This window comes from Melanotaenia boesemani, chromosome 9 (assembly GCF_017639745.1).
Source record: "Melanotaenia boesemani isolate fMelBoe1 chromosome 9, fMelBoe1.pri, whole genome shotgun sequence".
Taxonomy (NCBI): domain Eukaryota; kingdom Metazoa; phylum Chordata; class Actinopteri; order Atheriniformes; family Melanotaeniidae; genus Melanotaenia; species Melanotaenia boesemani.
Window position 1 is genome coordinate 31,903,839 of NC_055690.1, and position 22,378 is coordinate 31,926,216.

The window sequence follows — 22,378 nt, forward strand, 5'->3', positions numbered from 1 at the left end:
AAGCTGCAGAGGAATGGGACAAAATAAGAAATTTAAAGACTCAAAAATGCTAAATTACACTGAAAATTGTGATTTTGTTCCATTCTGTTTTGGCTAACACCATGTTATTTTTTTTATTTTTTTGGGAGTGTGTGTCTTTCAAATGTCATATATTTAAATTAAAGTGTTTATTTCCATATAATTCCTACAAAACATGCCATTATTTGTTATATAAAAATGTACACTTTACACATCATATTGCCAGTTAGATTAGTTGTCACAAAAAATCAAAAGAAACACAAAAAAGAAATGTAGATGTCCATAAACCCGTGGATAGTATCCTGTTAACTTAAAAGATCTAACCAGGAATCCTTGGAATACAGCAGAATCAGGAATGGACCATGTATGCCTACATATCGGCAGGAAGTGTATCACTAAAATGATGATGAAGCAACCAGCAAAACCAGTATACCCCGCCAAAATGCCCTCTAAGAAGAGTTAATCGATGATGGATCCTCCTCACCTGACTGGATGTCCCAGAGTCGCCTGTCCAGGCTTTGGATGAAGTGTCCTTTACTTAACGTCCCTCTGCGTCCTTATTGTTTACAGATGAAGCATCGGAAGAGCCTCTTAAAGTGGGATCAGCGCCACCACATCATTCCAGTCGGCCTGCACCAGTGACGCTACAAATCTATTCAAAACACGCGTCTGGTCATCGTCCCTTTGGAAAGGAGACCGACACAGCTGTGCGTCTTTCATCGGGCTCGCCTTCGACTCGCGGCCGCTGCGCATCTTCTCATCCGCCCCGGATCGGCATCGCTCCTCGCCGCATCTTACCGCAGTAGCCTCCGGTGTGCTCAGCGAGCAGGATGACGGAGATCTAATTTCACTTGCAGCCCACTCACTGATAGGAGGCGTGATTCGTGCTACACAAGCAGGGAGGGGGGAGGCGAGCGGCGCCATGGGGGGTTATTAGTGCCACGCGGGTGGAGACGGATTTGGATTCATTTGTTTAAATAGTGAGCACAAAATAGTCTGAACTCAGGAGAAAAAAAAAACTGCAGTTTTGTTATAAGCATTCAGCTCCATACTTTATCTGAGCCATTTTTTCTGGTTAAGTTACCAGATTTTAACCCCCTGAAACATTTTGGATGCATGTTTCATTTTTCTGTATGAGGAGGCCCGTCATGCAGGAAATGTTAGTGTTAACTACAAATAGACCAGGTGTAGATTAAAAATAAAACTTCATAAATTAAAATGCTAAAACACTTAAACTTATGTTTTAAATAAGTTTAAATGATTTAAATTCAGCTTTACTTGACACCATGACACCAATTCAAACCAATGTCATTTTAAGTCTCCACTACCATTTATTTTATTTATTTAATTATTTTACTTATTATCCAGCGTCATGGCAGAAAGAAGTCCTGGTTGCCTTTTACTGAAAAACTTCTTTGCCAAGATGAGCTTAAGGGAGGATATAAGGCCCCCCTTGACACCTGATGATTGTTCTTTATTTTGGACATTTGTGTGTAACATTTTAACCGAAACCTCACAAGGAGAAACAAGGGAAAGGTGAGCATGAGAAGAAGAGAAAGGAGATAAAGACACAAAAGACAACCTCACCAGCTGTTACACCTGTAAAGAAACTAAACAGCTTCTGCAAGAAAGCAATGCAGATAATCATTAGGAGCACCTATAAGAATACAACCTGAGAAAAACCTGAATAGCAACGACATCAATAACAAAAAGCTGCATTTTAACAGGAAGGAAAAACGTCCAGCAAACCAGAACCAGGAAGGGTGGCCATATGCAGCAACCCTCCATATATATATATATATATATATATATATATATATATATATATATATATATATATGGAGGTTTGAGGTATATCTATAGTAAGGTTTGGTTGTTAGTCACAATATAAAGTAAAGTGCATGTTTTATGAAAGCAGAGTTTCAGAGAGAAAAAAAGAAATACCTACAGTACACAGGCAGAAGACATAAAAACTGAACAGAGAGAGGTCCCAGCTGATTGTTAGTATTTGGTTTCTTTATTCAAATAGCTGCATTAGCAGTTTAAATAAAGTCCAACGCCTCCAGTTGCAATCAGCTTATTCAAATTCATGTCATTGATCATTAAAATGACAGAAATTACCACCTGAAAAACTTTTCAGTTGGTGGTTACGTTGCTGCAGACCTCTCATGAATGTAAATGTGTGGCATTTACATTCAGCAATGATCAGAGTGTGAACCTTTCCATCATTAAACAGACTGGTGGTGATGCCGCAGTGTCCGGCTTCTAGCTTCCTGCTGCTCTGTGGCACTGTTTACCCCTCATACCGCAGGATTCGTCCTCCCTCACATACACACATCCTTGAGCTTACGTTTAACAGCGTCATCACACAAGATTAATATTGGAAATCACACATGGTGGAAAGACGTCATGTACTCATGTTCAGCTTAGCTCTATTTGCTCTAAACTCTTTCTCTCTTCTCAAGAGGAAAATTAGGATTAGTGAAGAATCTCAAGGTCTCAAGAGGATCTTGAGATTTTTAACTAATCCTAATTTATGTGTTTTTGTGGTTGTTTTCTGATCTAATGAAAAGGAGACTAAAATATTTCTGAAAATGTCTCTGATTTGCAGAGATTTAATTTGTTTTTCTCTCTGCAGTTAATACCTACAGTGTCCTTTTAAATTTCTGTGAAGCAAATAAGCGAGAAAGCATTAATTACTTGGTGATGTTTAAAAGGTGAGAAAGATGTGCTTGTAAAATGTAAATAAAAGATGGACGTGGCCAACTAGTGCCTTCTTTGAAATGGCCAGCAGGGGGTGACTCCTGTTATAAGAAGAAATTGGATTTTAAATAACTCTGTTTTTAACTTTAGTAAATATTTTTATAATGATGTTATGGTTTCAAAGGAAAATATTCTTCAATACAGCATTAAGAGTAAATGAGATCATGAAGCAGGGTATCCTTTAGAGCAGACCTAACATGTAACTGAAAATTTAAAGCAACACTAAATAGGTTTCCAATCTTAAAACTCTGTGCTTCTGCTTTGCTTTGATGGCACACTGACCTTCATCAAGCAGATTCCTGGAGCCGTTGTTGCCCTGCAGCATCTTGAGGCTGAGAAAACACATTTCATAACTTTATGTTCCATCCCAAAGCATCACGTGAGTTTTGGTGTACGGCACCGTGTCCCACGCCAGCAACTAGATATCAACACACAGGCCATTTTGAAAGCGCACCATGGTTAATCAAAGAAATGCAAAGTGTACATTATCAGAGGGAAGAAAATAAAGTGAGAAAGACGAGTCAACATTGGACTGACTTTTGCTGGTTTGAGAGAGCTAAGAGAAGAAGCAGAATGCAAGACAGATACCAAATTAGTCTTTGTTAGAGAGTGCCTTAGTGAGAAAACCTGCTAAAAGTTTATTAGCTGTGTTTTGAAGTAATATATGGAACTGCAGTGTGCTTCTGATGGATTTTTTTATTCTCATTTTAAGATGAAAAAAGTGGAATTTGTTATACTTTTTGATCTGTTCCTGATCTTTTACATTACAGTATTTGAAAGGTTTTCATTCAGGAACAGAAAATAAGCTGAATAAGGAATTCATAAATACTAGATATTAAATCCTGAATTAAAATTTGTCTGCAAGTTATAATATTAAAAATCATAAAGATAGCATTATAAAGTCAATATGAGAAGATGGTTAGAAATAACAAGAGGTATGTGGGAGACTTACATGATCGCAGGAGGTGGAGTTATCTATCACAACTCAAAATCATCTCATAATACTTTTGGACAAGAAATAGATTCTCTGTTTGTTCCTTTCATTAGATGAAAGTATATGCACAATATATATGCATTCTGGGGAGGAAGACTGTCTCGTACAAACAATAGGAAGCTTTGAAATCTGATATTCATGCGGCACTACTGAACTTTGACAAATATTTGCACTTTTTGCGACCAGTGTCAAGGACTAATTCAGCATCCGCTTGGATTCTCATCTCTTCTCTGAGACCTCTCCAGCAAGTAAAAGTCCAGTGTTAACTCTTATCTTTTCCTTTCACCTTCTTTTTCTTCTCCTTTCTCCTTCCAAAAATGTCCTTTTGTGTTTCTTTGCCAAATCAGCCATGATGGCCAGTGTGTTGATATCCAGTTGCTGGCATGTGACATGGTACTGTAAAGCTGGGGGAAATGAAAGTTTTGAAGTGCGATTTCTTAGCTTCAGGATGCTGCAGGGCAACAACGGCTACAGGAGCATAAATAATGAATGTCAATGTGCCATCAAAATGAGTCAAGTACAGAGTTTTAGGGTGCATTCACATCTGGGGTAGTCCCCTAGGCTCGGTATGATTGAAGACTCAGTTTAATTTTGGGGAGTGCAACACTCTTCTGGACCAAGTTTGCGTTCACTCTGCGCTACCCATTTAAATTGGACCTTTTAAATAATGTGTACCATTCCCTACCTGAGGTGGCGCTGTGTCAAGAATCAGAGTAAAACATGGACCTGCATCAGATACTAGCGGCATTAAGTGATTTTTTATCTATCTATCTTAAGTGGATAATATTAGAGTTGTTCCATGTCTGTTTGCGACACATTTTTCACACCCAGAGCCGCCTATTGTCCTACATGTGCTTATGTTTTGGTTGTGTTTACCCACAATGCCGTGCGCCGAACTCACGTTGCAGTTGGTGTATGTAATGCTGAGATTTTCTCTGTTACTGTCACATGGAGGCTGCCTGCCAATTTAACCATGGATTGTAAAACTATCTTTTGGACACATTTGTTCCAGGTTTTCTTTTGAGACTGTGCTGGCGGTTATTCCCATCCCTGGAAAACCGATGCCTGACTCAGTGTAACAAAGTAAAACACTTCATTGTGGCTCTTAGTTTTTATGACTAATCAATGTCATTGTGCAGGCCAGAACAAAACAAAATACAAAAATCCACTTTTCTGTGTGGATCTTATTTTATTTATGTAACATCTTAAACAACATTCCTTCCAATGCAGCTCTGACAAAATACTTGGCACTTAAACCCTTAAAGTCTAAAGAAACGCAAAGACTTAAACCAGAAAGAAAAAAAATCTCTATACACATACAGTAGATACCACTCAGTGTGTTACTTTGTCAATTTTTTCTATTTCCCAGCTGCAAAACAGTAAAAGTGTTAAAGGGAGGGGATTTATCTGTACTTCTTCGTGCATTTTCATCACACAGTTTCGTTCAATCTACAAACCAAGCAAAGTAAACCAAGTAAAATAAAAATGAAGATGCTCATTCTGAAATGTTTTACAACCACTTGAAGAAAAAAGAAGAAGAAAAAAAAATCAAGACAGTCATTTTTCATTTTATGCCAAACGTGTTACAAGTTGTTCTCGATGAGTTCTACATTTGAAAATTTAATGTGTCAATAAAGGGGCACATATCTAATCAGCAGCACAATGCTTCTTTCCTTCCATCTCAAAGACATTTTTACTTTAAAACACATAACTTTTAAAAAATTAAAGGGTGTATGCACTTAATGTAAATACTTTATTATTTTGTGTATATTTTTCAAAGTAGTTTAACTTAACATCAGCTTATGTGATGCACTTCAATCAAAAGATATCAAGTCTTGATTCTCCCTTTTTAATCAATGTTTTGTAACTCATCTGGCTTTTGAACATGATGAAGGCTCGCCACTCCTTTACTAGTCTCATTGCAGCAGCCTTACAGAAACTAAATTTGGCGGTTTCATTTCTAGAATCGGCAGACTTTCCAATTTTGATCCCCCAAATTTCTGGCAGATGCTGATGTTTCATATATTTTAAAATTCACAAGTTTGCAATCAAGCTTTAAAAATAACAGCAGCACTCTGGTGTATCTGGAAACTGAAGCTATTCATCCACAAAATATACAGTGGTGAACTTTTCAGACAGCAAATACATGAAAATGTAATGGATTAGCAGCATGTCGGCCAAAATGTTTGAGAGCAATCTGCATCCAGAAGGTCACAGGTTTGATCCCCACAGCAGAAAAAAAAGAACTTGTCACTGTGTCAGTGCTGGGAAACAACAGCAGCTAAATGCCTTTCATATAAATCTATGGCAGAAAATTAGAATATGCTAGAATATCAAAAAGCTCACACAAAAATATTATTTCTCCTCCTGACTTGGATGAATATGAAAATAATTACATTTTGGATTGAAGGGAAACTTCTCCAAAAATAATATGGATATATTTACATAAGTATTACTGTGGCCTGTACTATGTTATAAATCATAAACTAGTCCATTATAGTGATGTAAGCAACTAACTCCAGCAAATCTCGAATAAACAAACGAATAAATAGATGATAAAGCAACCTGACATGTTCACATTCAAAAAGAAATTCTTAAAACCAAACTGGATAAATAATTTGAATAAAACAAAACTCAAAATACAGTAACAAAAACATGTAAAATAAAAAAAAAGTTTATATATATTACTCTGTTGCTGTAATAATGACAGTAATGCTGGTTGATACAGCCGGTTAGAATATAAAATTAGACTTATTAAATGGAGGTTTGCCACACTGAAGGCTGAGTTTACAAGAACACTGCAACCTCAGCAGAATGAAAACAAAAAAACACACAAACAAAATAAAATACAACAAACAAATCAAAACACATTAAAGTTATCAGTACAGCATCCTCAGTAGTCGAAGTCCAAAACCTGGCGGGTTGTTGTTGAAGTAGTTGAAGATTCACCTGTTCGCGTTTCACTGGTAACCAGGTGACGGGTGATTCTGGTAGTCTTGGTCACCATGGTGACAGTTCCCTCCTCCGTGGAGGAGGTGTGGTGCTCCTCAGACATTTTCTGGGTGGCGAAGTCGAGCCCGGAGGTGTGAAGACAGAAAGACCCCGAGACGTCGACCTCGCCTCCCACCTCGCCCCGCCGCTGGGCCTGAGGAGAGCCCTCCGGGGTTATCTGGAGAAAGCCTGGGGGGAGAAGGGGGCGAAACAAAGAGAGCAGAAAAGGAAAGGACATGAAAAGGAGAAGACAATGAGAGGAGGAATCAAGAGAGAAAAGAAACTTAGTCTGATGTAGCAAAGACAAAACAGGAGATGACATGTTAGTAATTACATAAAAAATAATAGCAAGGACAATTCTATGAATGATAAATCTCATTACCTGAGGAGTGAGGCTTCAGTGTGAGCTTTGGGACCTTGAACCAGGGAGAAGACTCTCTTTCTTCAGTCTCTCTGCTCATGCTCTCCATCTCGCCCCACATCTGAACCTTTGTTGAACTGAACTCGGTGCTAAAAACATCAGGGGACTCTGAGCTGTCCCTGTCCAGCATTTCTGTCCTGGCATGAGACGACACCACATGCTTGGAGGAATCTGTCGTGGAGCCTGCAACCAGCACTTTGCCTGGTTTGATTTTGACGTCTCCTCTCTCCACTCTCGGTGATGAATCCTTTCCAGTTTTTGTGCTTGTTCCTGTGACCTCCTCCTCTGCAGCCATCTTGCCGTATGGACTGGTTAACTCGACCTTTGGAAATTTGATTTTACTGCTGAATGTCCCTTTATCATCCTTTGAGCCCTTGGTTGGACTTGCATATTTTTCTCCGTTGAGACTTGAACTCGGACTGTCGCCTTTGACACTAACATCAAACGACCCTGATTTTCCAGAAGAAAATGAGACTTTGGGCATTTTTATCTTCCCTCCCTTTGACTTCTCCTCATCCTCTCCTTCTTTTTCTCCACTCACTGCAGCTGATTTGTCTTTGGATTTACCAAAACTTGGCTTCATTTTGATTTTGGGTATCTTCACTTTGACATCCTCTGTCTCAGCTTCAGCTTTTGCTTCCTCCTTCTGGTTGCCTTTGTTTGCAGCAGCTTCATCTGCTTCGGGAGGATTTACCAGGACAAACACAGCTTTCTTTACTTTGGGCATTTTCGGGCCCTCATACTGAATTTCTGGCCCGTAGACATTCATCCTTCTCTCAGGAGAAGAGATGGAGGGTAATGCGACACCAAACTTGGGGATTTTGATTTTCTTGTCTTTTTCTGTTTGGTCATCATCTTCATCTTGTGATGTACCGATGTCAAACTCTATGTCTGGTATCCTGGGGACTTTGATCTCTGCACTGGAAGATGAGTGACCTCCCTCTCCTCCTGTTCCTGTTTTCAAACCAACACTTGGTAGCATAACCTCAGGTGTTGGGATGTTAACCCGATTTTTGTCATCTGTATGTCCATTATGTTTGACTTGGCCACCTGATTCTTCTTCGCTGCCTGGTTTTGCTTCTGTTGATCCATCTCCACCAGTTTTTTTCTTTCCTTTTCCAATCTTGAATTTTTTTCCTTTGACTTTCAGACCCTTTACTTTACCGCTGGCTCCTGATGTGTTCAGATCCACGGCAGGTAGCTCTTCCTTTTTCTTGTCCCTTTTCCCCTCTCCTCTGGGAAGTCCTATATCAAGCTCCAGATCTGCTTTTGGACTTTTGATGTCTATTGTTGGCATTTTTAGTTTCAGAACTCTATGCTCTCCTTCACTGTGCAAATCAGCTTCTGCGTCCACATCTGAAGTGCCTCCTTGTGGTCCTTTAAGTCTACCTTTCACTTCAACACTCGGTAAGTTCATCTCTCCTTTTCCGAGTTTAACATCTGGACCTGTGACTTCCATCTCTACAGAAGGGGTTTCTTTATCTTTAGTTTTACCTTTAGGAAGTGAAATATCAACTTTTGGCATCTTTATATGTGGAGGTTTGATGACTCCTCCCTCTGCTTCCATTTTCTGTGGAGGTAAGTCAATATTTACTTTTTCTGTAGGGATAGATATGTCAACATTTGGCATTTTGATTTGTCCTCTGTCTCCCTTTACATCCACCTCTGGACCTTTGATGGAAGTTTTTCCTTTTGGAAGAGTGATGTCAACTTTTGGCATCTTAAACTTTCCTCCCTCAATCTGAATATCAGGGTTGGAACTTTCAGTCTTTCCTTTTGGGAGAGAAATGTCTACATGTGGCATTTTGAATTTGCCTCCCTCAATCTCCAGCTCTGTTCCTTCTATTTGTCCAGATTTTCCTTTAGGTAGAGATATGTTAACATTTGGCATTTTCATATGAGGCATTTTGAATTTCCCTCCCACATCTCCCATCTCTAACTCTGGACCTTCAGTTTTTCCTTTAGGTAATGAAATGTCAACTGAAGGCATACTGATGTGTGGCATCTTAAATCTCTCCCCTTCTCCTTTATTTTCAACCTCTGCACCATCTTTTCCTTTGGGCAAAGAGAAGTCGACATTTGGGATTTTCAAATGAGGCATTCTGAAATTTCCTTCCACATCTCCCTTCATTTCAAAACCAGGACTTTCAAACTTCCCTTTGGTCACTGAAACGTCAACTGATGGCATTTTCATATATGGTGCTTTGGATTCCTCTCCTCCATCTCCTATTTCAGCACTGGGACATTCAACTCTTCCTTTGGGTAGTGAAATGTCGACAGAAGGCATACTGATGTGTGGCTTCTTAAAGTTTCCTCTTTCTCCTTTGATCTCCACCTGTGGACCTTCAGTCTTTCCCTTGGGAAGAGAAATATCAACATCTGGCATTTTCCAAGAAGGCATTTTGAATTTCCCATCAGAGCATCCCTCCATCTCTACATCTGGACCTTTAATCGTTCCTTTCGGAAGTGAGATGTCAACAGAGGGCATGACAACATGTGGCATCTTGAATTTTCCACCTTCTCCCTTGATTTCGATCTCTGGACCTTCAGTATTTCCTTTGGGCAGAGAAGTATCAATACCTGGCATTTTTATGTAAGGCATTTTGAGTTTTCCTCCTCCTTGTGCATCCATCTCTATTTCAGATAATTCAGTGCCTTTGATTTTTCCTTTTGGAAGAGAGATGTCAATATTGGGCATTTTGAACCTTCTCTCTGTACTTCCCTCCATTTCAACTTCTGGGGCTTCATTCTTTGCTTTTGGAAGATTGATGTCAATGGAAGGCATATTGAAATGGGGCTTTATGAATTTAGTTCCTTTTTCATCAACATTTGCATCCAACCCATGAGTCTCAACCTCTGTAGTTTTCAATTTTGGAAGACTGATGTCAACGCGTGGCATTTTGATGTGTGGCATCTTTATCTTTCCTCCACTTTCAATTTCAACATCTGGTCCTTCTAATTTCCCAGACTTTCCTTTAATGTCAATTTCAGGCATTTTGATACCAGCCATTTTTATTTTGCCACCATCTTGTTCTATATCAAGACCTGGAAGATCAACTTTTCCCGTTTTTCCTTTTGGTAAGCTTATATCAACAGTTGGCATTTTGACATATGGCATTTTAAATTTGCCTCCATCAACATCTGCTTCAACTTCTGGTGCATGAAGATCCCCAGATTTACCTTTTGGAAGGGACACATCTATCGTTGGCATTGTTATTTGAGGAATCTTGAATTTCCCTTCACCTCCTTTTACCTCCACATCTGGTCCCTCAATCTTTTGGGACTTTCCTTTTGGCATGGACACATCCAGGTCTATTTTGGGAATGAAAACATCAATTATTGGCATCTTGGGAATTTTAAGGTTTCCTTCATAACCTTTAATATCAGCCTCTGAAACATCCACTTCTGCTTTGGGGAGAAGGACCTCAGTCTCTGGTGTTTTCGCTGCTGGTAGTGACAGCTCCACAGATGGCATTTTGACTTTAGCCTTACCTTCCACTTCACTACTTGGCTTACTTAACTCTTTTTCTTTAGACCCAATGGAAAACTTTGGTAGTTTGACAGTGACATCAGGTGCATGGAAGCCACCTTTCCCCTCCACATTTGCTTCCACTTTAGCATCAACCTCTCCCTCTGGGAGTTGAACCTTTGGTGATGATATCTTGAACTTGGGGAATTTCAGTTTGGGTTTTGTCTTGTCGCCTGAGCTCTCAGCATTTAAGTCCAATTTAGGAATGTCAGCTTTTCCCTTTTTTGTTTTGACATCGACATCAGGACAAGACACTGATACATCTGTGTCCTTTCTAGATATTCTAAATGAAGGTATTTTGATTTTAGGTTTTTTCACCTTCACTTTTCCATCTCCATCAAACTCTACTGATGGTGCCCTAATCTCCCCTTCCATGTGTGGAAGATTGAGGGTGGCATCTCCTTTTGGTCCTGATATCTCTAATTCACCACTCTTTGACTTTCCACCAAACCTGGGGAGAGTGAAACTAGGGACTTTAAGGGAGACTTCAGGTAGATCAAAGCTACCCCCTGAAGAAGGTCTACCCCCTTCTGCTTTCAGAAGCTCTACTTCCACATCATCAACTTTTGGTTTGTTAAGGCCAAAGTCCACTTTTGGTGCTGAGATGTCAACTGTTGGCAGTTTGATTGTGGGAAGTTTGATGGATGAACCTGGACCTTCCACATCACCTGTCTCTATGTCTTTACCTGTAATTTTCAATGTGGCAGGTCTGATATCTCCTTTGAGACCTGACATTTTTAAGTCACCTGATGCATCAGGGCCAATGGTCTCCACTTGGAGGTCTTTGTCTTTCACTCCAGAGGAGAGGCTGAGGTCAAATTTGGGCAGATTTATGTCAATACTTGGCATGTGAAGTCCTCCACTTTTTTTATCAACTTTATCTTTCGGCACTTCAAACTTTCCCTTTCTGGAAGACCCTTCAATATTAATATCCCCTTCCACCTTTCCTTCTGGAAGTGAAATATTAACAGCTGGTATGGTGACCTTTCCCCCCTTCATCTTTGGTCCTTCCAATGAGATGTCACCTTCTGGAAGGTTAATCTTTGGAATTGAAATACCAACTTTGGGTATTTTGAATTTGCCTCCTTTTACTTCTAGACCCTTGGTATCCAGGTCAGCGACTGCTTTTCCCCCAAGAAGTGAAACATCAACATCAGGCATGTTGATTTTCCCACTTCCAGTTTCAGTACCTTCTACTTCAACTTGTGGTCCTTTTGCTTTCATCTTTGGAAGAGATATTTCTGGCATATGGAATTTTCCTCCTTTCCCAGCATGTCCTTCAAGTTCAATGTTTCCTTGAACTTTTCCTTTTGGGAGTGAAATATCAATATCTGGCATCTCAATCTTACCCACCTTGATGTCTGGGCCTTGTATTTTGATGTCACCTTCTGGGAGACTCATCTTTGGTAAAGACACATCAAACTTTGGTAATTTAAACTTCTCACCCTTCAGCTCAGGACCCTCAAAATTTAAGTCACCCTCAACTTTTCCCTTGGGAAGTGAAATATCAACATTTGGCAAGTCAATATTCCCTCCTGCAACCTCAGGGCCCTTAAGACTGATATCTACTTCTGGAGACTTTACTTTGGGGATGGAAACATCACCTCTGAGTTCAGGCCCATGAATATCAACATCCACTCCCTTTGCTTTGATTTTAGGAAGAGAGATATCCAATGAGGGCATGTGAAACTTACTTCCTTTACCACTGTCCACTTCAATATCCACATCAGTCTTTGCTTTTGGGAGGGAAATATCAGCAGTTGGCATTTTAATCTTTCCTTTGACTTCAGGCCCTTTCACATTGGTATCCATCTTTGGGAGATCCACTTTTGGTAAAGAAACATTGAATTTAGGCATTTTGAATTTTCCTCCTTTCACTTCAGGACCTTCAACATCGATGCCAAACTCAGCAGTTTCTTGGGGAACAGAAACATCAACAGTTGGGATTTTAACCTTTTTTCCTTCCAGGTCAGGATCCTCAAGACTTGCGCTGAAGTCTGGAGATTTTATTTTGGGCAGGGAAACATCAAGGGATGGCATGTTTAGTTTTCCGCCTTTAACTTCAGGATCCGCAACACTGATCTCTGGTCCTTTCGCTTTCATTTTAGGTAGATTAATGTCAATAGATGGCATGTGGAACTTGCCTCCTTTGCCAGTTTTAATGTCTCCTCCTGCTTTTGCTTTGGGAAGGGATAGGTCAATATCTGGCATCTCAATCTTCCCTCCTTTGAGGTTTGGACCTTTAAGTTTGAGATCACCCTCTGGAAGATTCACTTTGGGCAAAGACACATCAAGTGTTGGCATTTTAAGTTTGCTTCCTTTTAACTCAGGTGATTCAACGTGAATGTCACCCTCAAATTTTCCTTCTGGAACTGAAATGTCACTTTCAAGTTCAGGTCTATCAACATTAACATCGGCTCCCTTCACCTTCATTTTAGGAAGAGAAATATCAATTGACGGCATGTGAAATTTGCCTCTTTTACCCATATGTCCCTCAATATCAACATCCATCTTTACTTTTCCTTCTGGGAGTGAGATCTCACTGGTTGGTATTTCTATCTTTCCTCCAACATCTGGTCCTTCAACTTTGACATTGCCCTCTGGTAGACTCCACTTTGGAAGAGAAACATCTATGTTGGGCATTTTACATTTTCCACCTTTGACGTCTGGGCCTTCATTGCTGAGGTCAACATCAACTTTTCCTTTTGGAAGTGAAAGATCAACACCAGGCATGTTGATTTTGCCACCCTGAAGTTGAGGACCTTTAATATCTATCTCTGAGCCCTTGGCTTTAAATTTAGAAAGAGAAATATCAAGTGTTGGCATATTGAATTTTCCTCCTTTCCCAGCATATCCTTCAAGTTCAATGTTTCCTTGAGCTTTTCCTTTTGGGAGTGAAATATCAATATCTGGCATCTCAATCTTACCTGCCTTGATGTCTGGGCCTTGTATTTTGATGTCACCTTCTGGGAGACTCATCTTTGGTAAAGACACATCAAACTTTGGTAATTTAAACTTCTCACCCTTCAGCTCAGGACCCTTAAAATTTAAGTCACCCTCAACTTTTCCCTTGGGAAGTGAAATATCAACATTTGGCAAGTCAATATTCCCTCCTGCAACCTCAGGGCCCTTGAGACTGATATCTACTTCTGGAGACTTTACTTTGGGGATGGAAACATCACCTCTGAGTTCAGGCCCATGAATATCAACATCCACTCCCTTTGCTTTGATTTTAGGAAGAGAGATATCCAATGAGGGCATGTGAAACTTACTTCCTTTACCACAGTCCACTTCAATATCCACATCAGTCTTTGCTTTTGGGAGGGAAATATCAGCAGTTGGCATTTCAATCTTTCCTTTGACTTCAGGCCCTTTCACATTGGTATCCATTTTTGGGAGACATACTTTTGGTAAAGAAACATTGAATTTAGGCATTTTGAATTTTCCTCCTTTCACTTCAGGACCTTCAACATTGATGTCAACCTCAGGACCCTCAAGACTTACGCTGAAGTCAGGAGCTTTTACTTTGGGCAGGGAAACATCAAGGGATGGCATGTTTAGTTTTCCACCTTTAACTTCAGAACCCTCAACATTGATCTCTGGTCCTTTTGCTTTCATTTTAGGGAGATTAATGTCAATAGATGGGACGTGGAACTTGCCTCCTCTGACAGCTTGTCCTGTTTCAGTCTCTCCCCCTGCTGTTCCTTTGGGTAAGGATATGTCAGTATCTGGCATCTCAATCTTCCCTCCTTTGAGGTCTGGACCTTTAAGTTTCAGACCACCCTCTGGAAGAGTCACCTTGGGCAAAGACACATCAAATGTTGGCATTTTAAGCTTACTGCCCTTCACCTCAGGTGATTCAATGTCAATGTCACCTTCAGCTTTTCCCTTTGGAAATGAAATGTCAAAAGGTGGAAGGTTAAACTTTCCTCCTTTAAGAGCAGGGCCAGAAATATTTAGGTCACCTTCAATTTTTCCTTCTGGTAGAGTAATGCCACTTTTAAATTCTGGCCCTTCAATGTCAACATCAGCTCCCTTTGTTTTCATCTTAGGTAGAGAGATGTCAAAGGAGGGCACATGAAACTTCCCTCCTGTATTGGTACTACTGTCAACATCAACTTCTCCTTTTAGCTTTCCTTTTGATAGTGAAATATCAACATCTGGTGTTTCCACATTGCCTTCTGGCATCTTTGTCTTTGGCAGGGAAATATCAAATTTGGGCATTTTAAATTTTCCCCCTTTTATCTCGGGACCTTCAACATTGATGTCAACTTCTGCCTTTCCTTTGGGAAGTGAAATGTCAATGTCTGGGCTGTTGATTTTTGCTTCTTTGAGCTCAGGACTCTTGATGTTGACCTCTGGTCCTTTAGCTTTCATTTTAGGTAGAGAGAAATCGACAGAAGGTATATGGAACTTCCCTCCTCTACTACCATGCCCATCAATTTCAATCCCTCCCTCAACTTTTCCTTTTGGAACTGAAAGATCTATGTCTGGTAGCTCAATCTTTTTACCCTTCAGGTCAGGCCCTTTTAATTTAACATCTCCTTCGGGAAAGTTTACTTTTGGTAATGAAATGTCAAATTTTGGTATCTTTATCTTTCCTCCTTTTCCTTCAGGACCTTCAATGTTGATGCCAAAGTCACCTTTTGCTTTTGGAAGTGAAATATCAATGTCTCCTTTAACATCTGGACCCTCCAAACTGACATCTACCACAGGAGGTTTTATTTTAGGCACTGAAACATCCACTGATGGCATGTCAAACCTTTCCCCTTCTGGTCCTTTAATATCAGCACTCACTTCCTTCGATTTTATTTTAGGTAGATTAATGTTGATTCCAGGCATGTGGAATTTGGGTCCTTTAACCTCATGACCATCAGTATCAACATCAGCCTCTATTTTTCCTTTTGGAGAGGAAATCGCAACAGCTGGCATTTCCATTCTTCCTTTAATCTCTGGACCATCAACTTTGACATCGCCCTCTGGCAGGTTCAGTTTTGGAAAACCAATATCAAATTTGGGCATTTTGAATTTTCCCATTTTTCCCTCAGGTCCTTCAACATTGACGCCAGCTTGGACTTGTCCTGATGGTATTTCAATATTTCCATCTTTTCCAGAGTGTATGTCAATATCAATATCTCCCTTTCCATTTCCTTTTGGAAATGTAAGGTTGATCTTTGGCATATCAAACTTTCCACCTTTGACTTTGGGACCTTGAAAATTCACTTCTCTTTCTGGGAATTTTACTCCACGTAAGTTCATATCTACAGATGGAAGATCAAATTCACCTCCTTTTCCTTTACCATCAACTGTGATATCAGCGTTGAATGTCCCTTGAGGAGGTGAGATGTCAATATTTGGCGGTTTTATTCCCCCACCTTTAATTTCAGGCCCTTCAACCTTAATGTCAACATGCTTTGACTTCATTTTTGGGAGAGAAACATCAACAGAGGGCATATGAAAATGTCCTCCTTTCTTTTTAGTTTCTATGTCAACCTCTGCTTTACCCTTTGGAAGAGAGATGTCAGCTGAAGGTCCCCCAGAGCCAATATTTCCCCCTGGCATCTTCATCTTTGGAAGGGACACATCAAACGAAGGCATCTTTAACTTACTCTCTTTTGCTGAGGGTCCTTCAATTTCCATCTTGCCCTCTGATTTTCCTTTTGGAAGAGAGATGTCAATCGTGGGCATGTTCATTTTCCCTCCTTTAATCTCACTTCCTTTTAAGTCTAAATTTGCCTCTGGGGATTTCACTCTGAACTCAGGACCTTTGATATCAATGTCTCCTCCCTGACTTTTAACTTGTGGTAGTGAAACGTCTAAAGAAGGCAACTGGAACTTTCCTCCTTTGACCTCAGGACCTTCGATCTCTACCTCCCCATCAGATGATTTCATTGTAGGAAGAGAGATGTCAAGAGAAGGCATGTTGAATTTTGCTCCCTCGAGTTCAGGGCCTTCTAGCTTAACATTTCCTTCTGGAAGCTTCATTTTTGGGAGGGAGATGTCTACAGAGGGCATGCTAAAGGATTTGCCATTCTTTACTTTACCTTCAGCTGCAATTTCACCCTGAGTTATTGGCACAGAAATGCCTGCTGATGGTAGTTCAATTTTCTCTCCTTTAATCTGAGGTCCTTGGAAGTCAGCTTCAGCTCCAGATGTTTCTATTTTGGGGAGTTTAACGTTAAGTGAAGGCATTTTGAACTTCCCTCCTTTTGCAGATGGAGCCTCTATTTCAATCTTGCCCTCTGTCTTTACTTTTGGCAGGGATATATCAGCAGAGGGCATATGGATTTCACCTCCACACTCAAACTCAGGGCCTTCTATGTAACCCTCCGGTTGTTTTACCTTTGGCAGAGATACATCAAAAGTGGGCAACTTGAATTTGCCTCCCTTCCCAGCATGTCCTTCCACTTCAATGTCTCCCTTCATTTTGCCTTTGGGTAGAGAAATATCAATTTCAGGCATTTCAAATTTACCGCCTTTCACTTCAAGTCCTCTGGTATCAACTTCTACTTCACCTGTCTTCATTTTTGGGAGTGAAATGTCAAATGATGGTAACTTAAAACTTCCTCCTTCCTTATCCGTCATTCCTGCTTCTCCTTTAGAAAGATGCAGGTCTACATTGGGCAACTTGAAATCACCTTTCACTTCTCCCTCCGATGTATTCATTTTTGGGAGAGTTATGTCAAAATCGGGCATTTTAAATTTTCCATCTCCACCAACATAGTAGTCCATATCCACATCTCTACCATCATTTTTCACCTTTGGGAGCAAGATATAAACAGAAGGAAGGCTGGATTTCCCTACACCTTCTGGACTCTCAATATCCACATCAGGAGTTCCCATCTTTGGTAAGGAGATATCAACCTTTGGCATGGTGATTTTGGGCCCTTTAAAAGTGCCCTCCACCTCATCTGGAATTCTCTGTCCTACGCTGAAATCCAAGTCAACATCTGGCCCGGAGATGTCGATGGCAGGCATGTTGACTCCTGCCTTCGCAGCACCTTCATACTCTGGGCGTGAGGAATCTGTGTTAAACTTTCCTTTCACTTTTGGTAAAGAAATATCAACTGATGGAAGTTGAATAGATGGAGCTTTTCCGGACAGATCACTTTCCATTTTTGGTGTTGTGACGTGTGCTTTTGGAAGACCAATCTCCACATCTCCTCTCATTTCTGCTTCAGGAGTTTTTATGTCAGCATGAGGCATCTTCATTCCCTCAGCTTTTGCCTTGATGTCACCATCAATCTCATCTGAATGACGTGAAAGTCGAACCTTCGGTAGTTTCAGCTTTGGCATTCTGAGCTTGGCATCTCCTTTTCCTACATCTACATTAATTTTCCCTTCACCTCCTCCTTTGATGTCCACTTTAGGAGCTTTGATTTCTGCTGTTCCCTTCATGGTGGGCAAAGATGCCTCTGCTTTTCCTGAAGGGAATGCAAACTCCACATCAGGAGGGCTAAACTTTGAACCTCTCTTCCCAACATCTGTGTCTTTATCACCAGACAAACTGAACTCCACAGACGGTGGCTGGATGTTCACTCCTGGTGGCTTCAGCTCCGCAGATCCAGTTTCTGAAGCAGAACCTGGCTTTGAGTGTTTGGCCTTTGGAAACATGATTCCAAACTTGTGTCCTTTTCCTTTAGTTTTCACTTTAGCTCCGGATAATTCAGATGGAGTCAGATCTTCCTCACGTTGTCCCGTTTCTGCTCCAGTGTAACTCTTTGTTTTCATGCGTGGAAACCTGGCACAAACAAAAACATTAGTTATAGACCAAAAAATGTCATGTTACGTTGGATATTCTGGGAAGGAGAAAAAAATCCTAATTTGTACACATCTTAGATGGATTTGACCTTTTTGGATCAGCTCGAAAATAATCACAATTAATCCCCACCTGATCCTCCTCTTCACCTTCCCCACAGCTGCTGCTCCTCCGACTCCTTCTACTTCGAACTTCCCACCCTTTCTCTGTTTGAATTTAGGGAGTGAAAACTCCACGTCCACATCACCCGTCTCTAGCCTGGGGGGCGAGCCTTCCATCACCAGCTCTTCTCTGCGCTTCTCTTTCAGCCTCTTCAGACCAAAACGACCACCTCTTCTCTTCTGGGTCTTAAACGTCTTGGTGCCTTTCAGACTCTGCAACACATGCATGCAAAGTCATTTAGTTAGTCACATTACTTTTATTTCTTTATCTTCTTCTTATCTTTTAACTGCTGATGCTGCTACAATGACTGTCGGCAACAAAATTTAGTTAAGTTTACAATGACAATCAAGGCTTTTAATCTTAATTTAGGATGTGTTGTAGTGCACAGATTCACTTACAACTTACACAGACCAGGTTAATTTATCCCTATTCAAAAGCTTTGAGCAGCAGAGTCTTACTAGAAAACAATCAGGATCCAAAACTGAAACTGAAACCTTACTTGGAGCCCAAGAAATGGTTAATAAGCCCCTATATTTGAATTAAAAAAAGGCAATATGGACTCATGTAGGAGTATTTTTAACTAAGGAACATGTTTTTGCACAGTCAAACCTAGATGCATAACATATATGTGTGAGCATCTCATATCTCAAATCAAAGAGTTTATGAGCAGGTATGATGTTCATATAGGACCATGAACAACAATACTCTGCTTTATTTTAACATGGAAAATAATTGCTGCAGTTTTAAATTATTGTTTACTGGAACTTTAAGGATTTTTTTTAAGCGACTGGAACTGGAACCATCACCTTTAACTTAGAGTCATTCTGTGATCGTCAAACAGATCTGGCTTTCAGGTATTAATAATTCTAAAAATGCAGAAGTGATGGATTACCATTTTGGCCACCTTTGCTTTGGGACCTTTGACCTCAGCACTAGGGACTCTAGGCCGCATGCTGACCTCGGCTCCAGGGATGGTCCTCTTCAGCTGGAAGCTGACCTTATATGGCTCTGCACACTGAAGGATCTTCAGAGCGTCTTCATACCTCACGTTGTCAAAGTAGACCTTAGCGCTCAGCAGCTGGTCACCTTCACACAGAGGAAATTAGAAATGAAGGTTTGCAGCTGTAAATCCTGTAAAAATCAACCTCAGTCTGGATGTACTCAGTTTATATGGGTGGTAACCTTCATCCTGAGAGGATGATGTCATAAACTCTGAGAACCAATAGCTATGTTCAAGTAATTTTAAGACAATTTTAAGTAATCATCAACGTAATCTAAGTAGTCATCAAATAACTACATTTTTAACACTTAAAGAATTGGTTTTCTTCTAATGCTTCTAATGGAAGTGAATATGTATGTGTACATTTACATTACTGTATTTGCTTGTTATAGTCCAGCTCTTTCATTGTACGTTTTACATTTAAAACAACAACTTGTAAACTTGTAAACACAATCATCTAATCATTTTCAAAGGAAGCAGGAGCCTATATTACCCCTGGCCATTAGGCAAGTGGTGGGGTACACCCTGGATGGAGGACCAGTCCATCACAGGGCAAACTCGGGCAAAAACAAGATTAACGAGCGTGCATGCTTACACTCCTTAAGTCAATTTAATAACACCTGGCATGCATGTTTTTTGGTCTTCTGTAATGTTATTACCTAAACTCAAACAGGAAGTGATGACAAACAGGGTTTGTCTTGGTAAAGGGCCCCCCTTGACTGAAAGTAGGATCATCCACTTCCTTTCATTTTAGGAATTGAAGGTTTATTAAAGAAACATATAATGTGTGTAGCTCTTGAGAAAAAGATGTGTAAAAATTTGGGTTTTTACCAACTAATCCACCTATACTGGACAGAGCATCTTGCTAGAGGTGAATCCTAAATGAATCTACCTTGTTGAAGACTGAGGTGTTTAGCAGCTGGAGAGTCTTTGAGGACGTCTTTAACGAAGATCCCTCGCTGTCCTCCACCGGTCACACTGTAGCCGCTGGCTCCAGCCTCAGCTTCCGTCTCCACCACAATTTCCACCAACTTAGAGCCTTCATCCACACTCTGACGCACACAAACACACAACTACTGCAACGTTTTGTCACACTCACTGCAAAAATTGGCTAAACAAGTCTTACAACTAAATTTTGATCATGTTTTGAGAGTGATATACGAGGAAAGAACAGAGTCTGGCAGATTATTAATCACCACCAACCATCCAGTTACTGGACAGCCTGCTCTACCACCTAAACCACTGACCCAGTATCATCCTCAATTCTTGTATAATTGCTCTCGTTTGGAGATCTTTTCTTCAAACTCTGAAAGAAGCATTACCAGGCTAGTTTCAAGGGTTTTCTTTAGTTAATAGAATACTTTGAATGAGTGTTTCACCACTTGTTTTAATATATGTCTCACTTGTCTAAAGTCTAGATATTTTTTCCTATTTCATTAAAACTTACCAAGTTCGGTTATTTCACTGCACTGGCAGATTATTTCATTTCATTTTAGTCTGAGTCTCCTAAAGTTTAGTGTTTTTACCTTGTCATGAGAGGGCTCATTTTTGCACTGTGTGTTACTGGGAGGTCTTGGAAAAAGTTCTCAGAGCTAAAATTGGGTTGAAAGATATGCATGTAGAGTAACCAATTTTAGGATTTAGTAAGAAATAAAAGGCATGTACACTTGGTTCAACCTTCGTCCATCATGATCAGTCTGGCTTTTGGAAAGATCTTTTCTCCGTTCAGGTATATGGATGTTTGGTGGTTGGAGAGGCTGTTCACAGGGTTGCTTCTTGAATTCAGAAGAATCGTCTTGTTTAGTTGCTCTTGTTTTAAGATATTTTCTTTCAAAACGAGGAAGAAACATTGAAAGAAGCATTAACAGGATCATTTTGAGTTTCTTTTTACTTAATAAAAGAACTTGAAACAAGTGTTTTCGAGTTGTCTTAATATATTTCTCACTTGTCTAAAAGATGTTTTCATATTTCAGAAAATCTTACCAAGTTCAATGATCTGACTGAATGTGCAGATTATTTAACTTGATTTTAGTCTGAAGTTTTTCCCCAACTATGAAGAGCTTGTTTTCCCAGTACTTTCTTTTTCCAGTTGCTTGAATAAGAGCACAAGTTATTTACACTTTACTTCTAAATCCAGTCTATCATGTAGGTTGGACAGAAGGTCACCTACTCTTGGGTGAGATTGACTTTACAGCGACTGATCACAGAAATAACTCCCACATGCCTCATAAAGAAAAAAATGTTAATTTAGTGCTGCATGGTGTATCATGTATGCAGCTCCTTTCACACCCATTGATCCTGAAAAATGACCAACACGATGAGTCGGGTTCCTGCTTACCGTCTGTTCATCCGTCAGCTCCGAGTCCATCTCTGGTTGGGCCAGTTGGCAGGTCGACTCTTTCAGATGACTTCTCTTCTGACTCAGCACCTGCTTCAGCTCTGCATGGAGCTTCTTCTTCTGTACCTGTAAGTGTTGTTGAATTATGGGTAAAAACAATCAAATAAAAGAAGCTTATTTTTATTGCTGATTCTGTCAGAAAGATTTATGATCAACTACTTGGCTAAATTTGACAAAGAACAATTTAGGAGTGAAACTGCATCATTTTCAGAGAAGAAATAAACTCACCTTGTGACGTTCTGATGTAAATTAGTTTAATGTTCATTACTTAAAACTATTTAGCCACATGAGAATATTAAACTGGAGTATTATAATAACCTTGCTGCAGCAGGAAGCCTGTTAA

At 40.1% G+C, this 22,378-nt stretch overlaps 1 protein-coding gene across 1 annotated transcript in view; it reads right to left on the bottom strand.

Moving 5' to 3' along the window:
• Positions 1-4,950: 4,950 nt before the first annotated feature.
• Positions 4,951-22,378, bottom strand: part of prx (periaxin) — a 30,861-nt gene continuing 13,433 nt past the window's right edge. Inside the window, exons 4-9 of the mRNA XM_041994825.1 lie at positions 21,976-22,101; positions 20,530-20,689; positions 19,530-19,723; positions 18,608-18,849; positions 7,149-18,457; positions 4,951-6,955 (exon numbers count right to left, since the gene is read on the bottom strand). Coding sequence (XP_041850759.1) covers positions 6,669-6,955; positions 7,149-18,457; positions 18,608-18,849; positions 19,530-19,723; positions 20,530-20,689; positions 21,976-22,005 — 12,222 coding nt within the window. The 5' untranslated portion in view covers positions 22,006-22,101 and the 3' untranslated portion in view covers positions 4,951-6,668. The remainder of the gene's footprint in view (positions 6,956-7,148; positions 18,458-18,607; positions 18,850-19,529; positions 19,724-20,529; positions 20,690-21,975; positions 22,102-22,378) is intronic.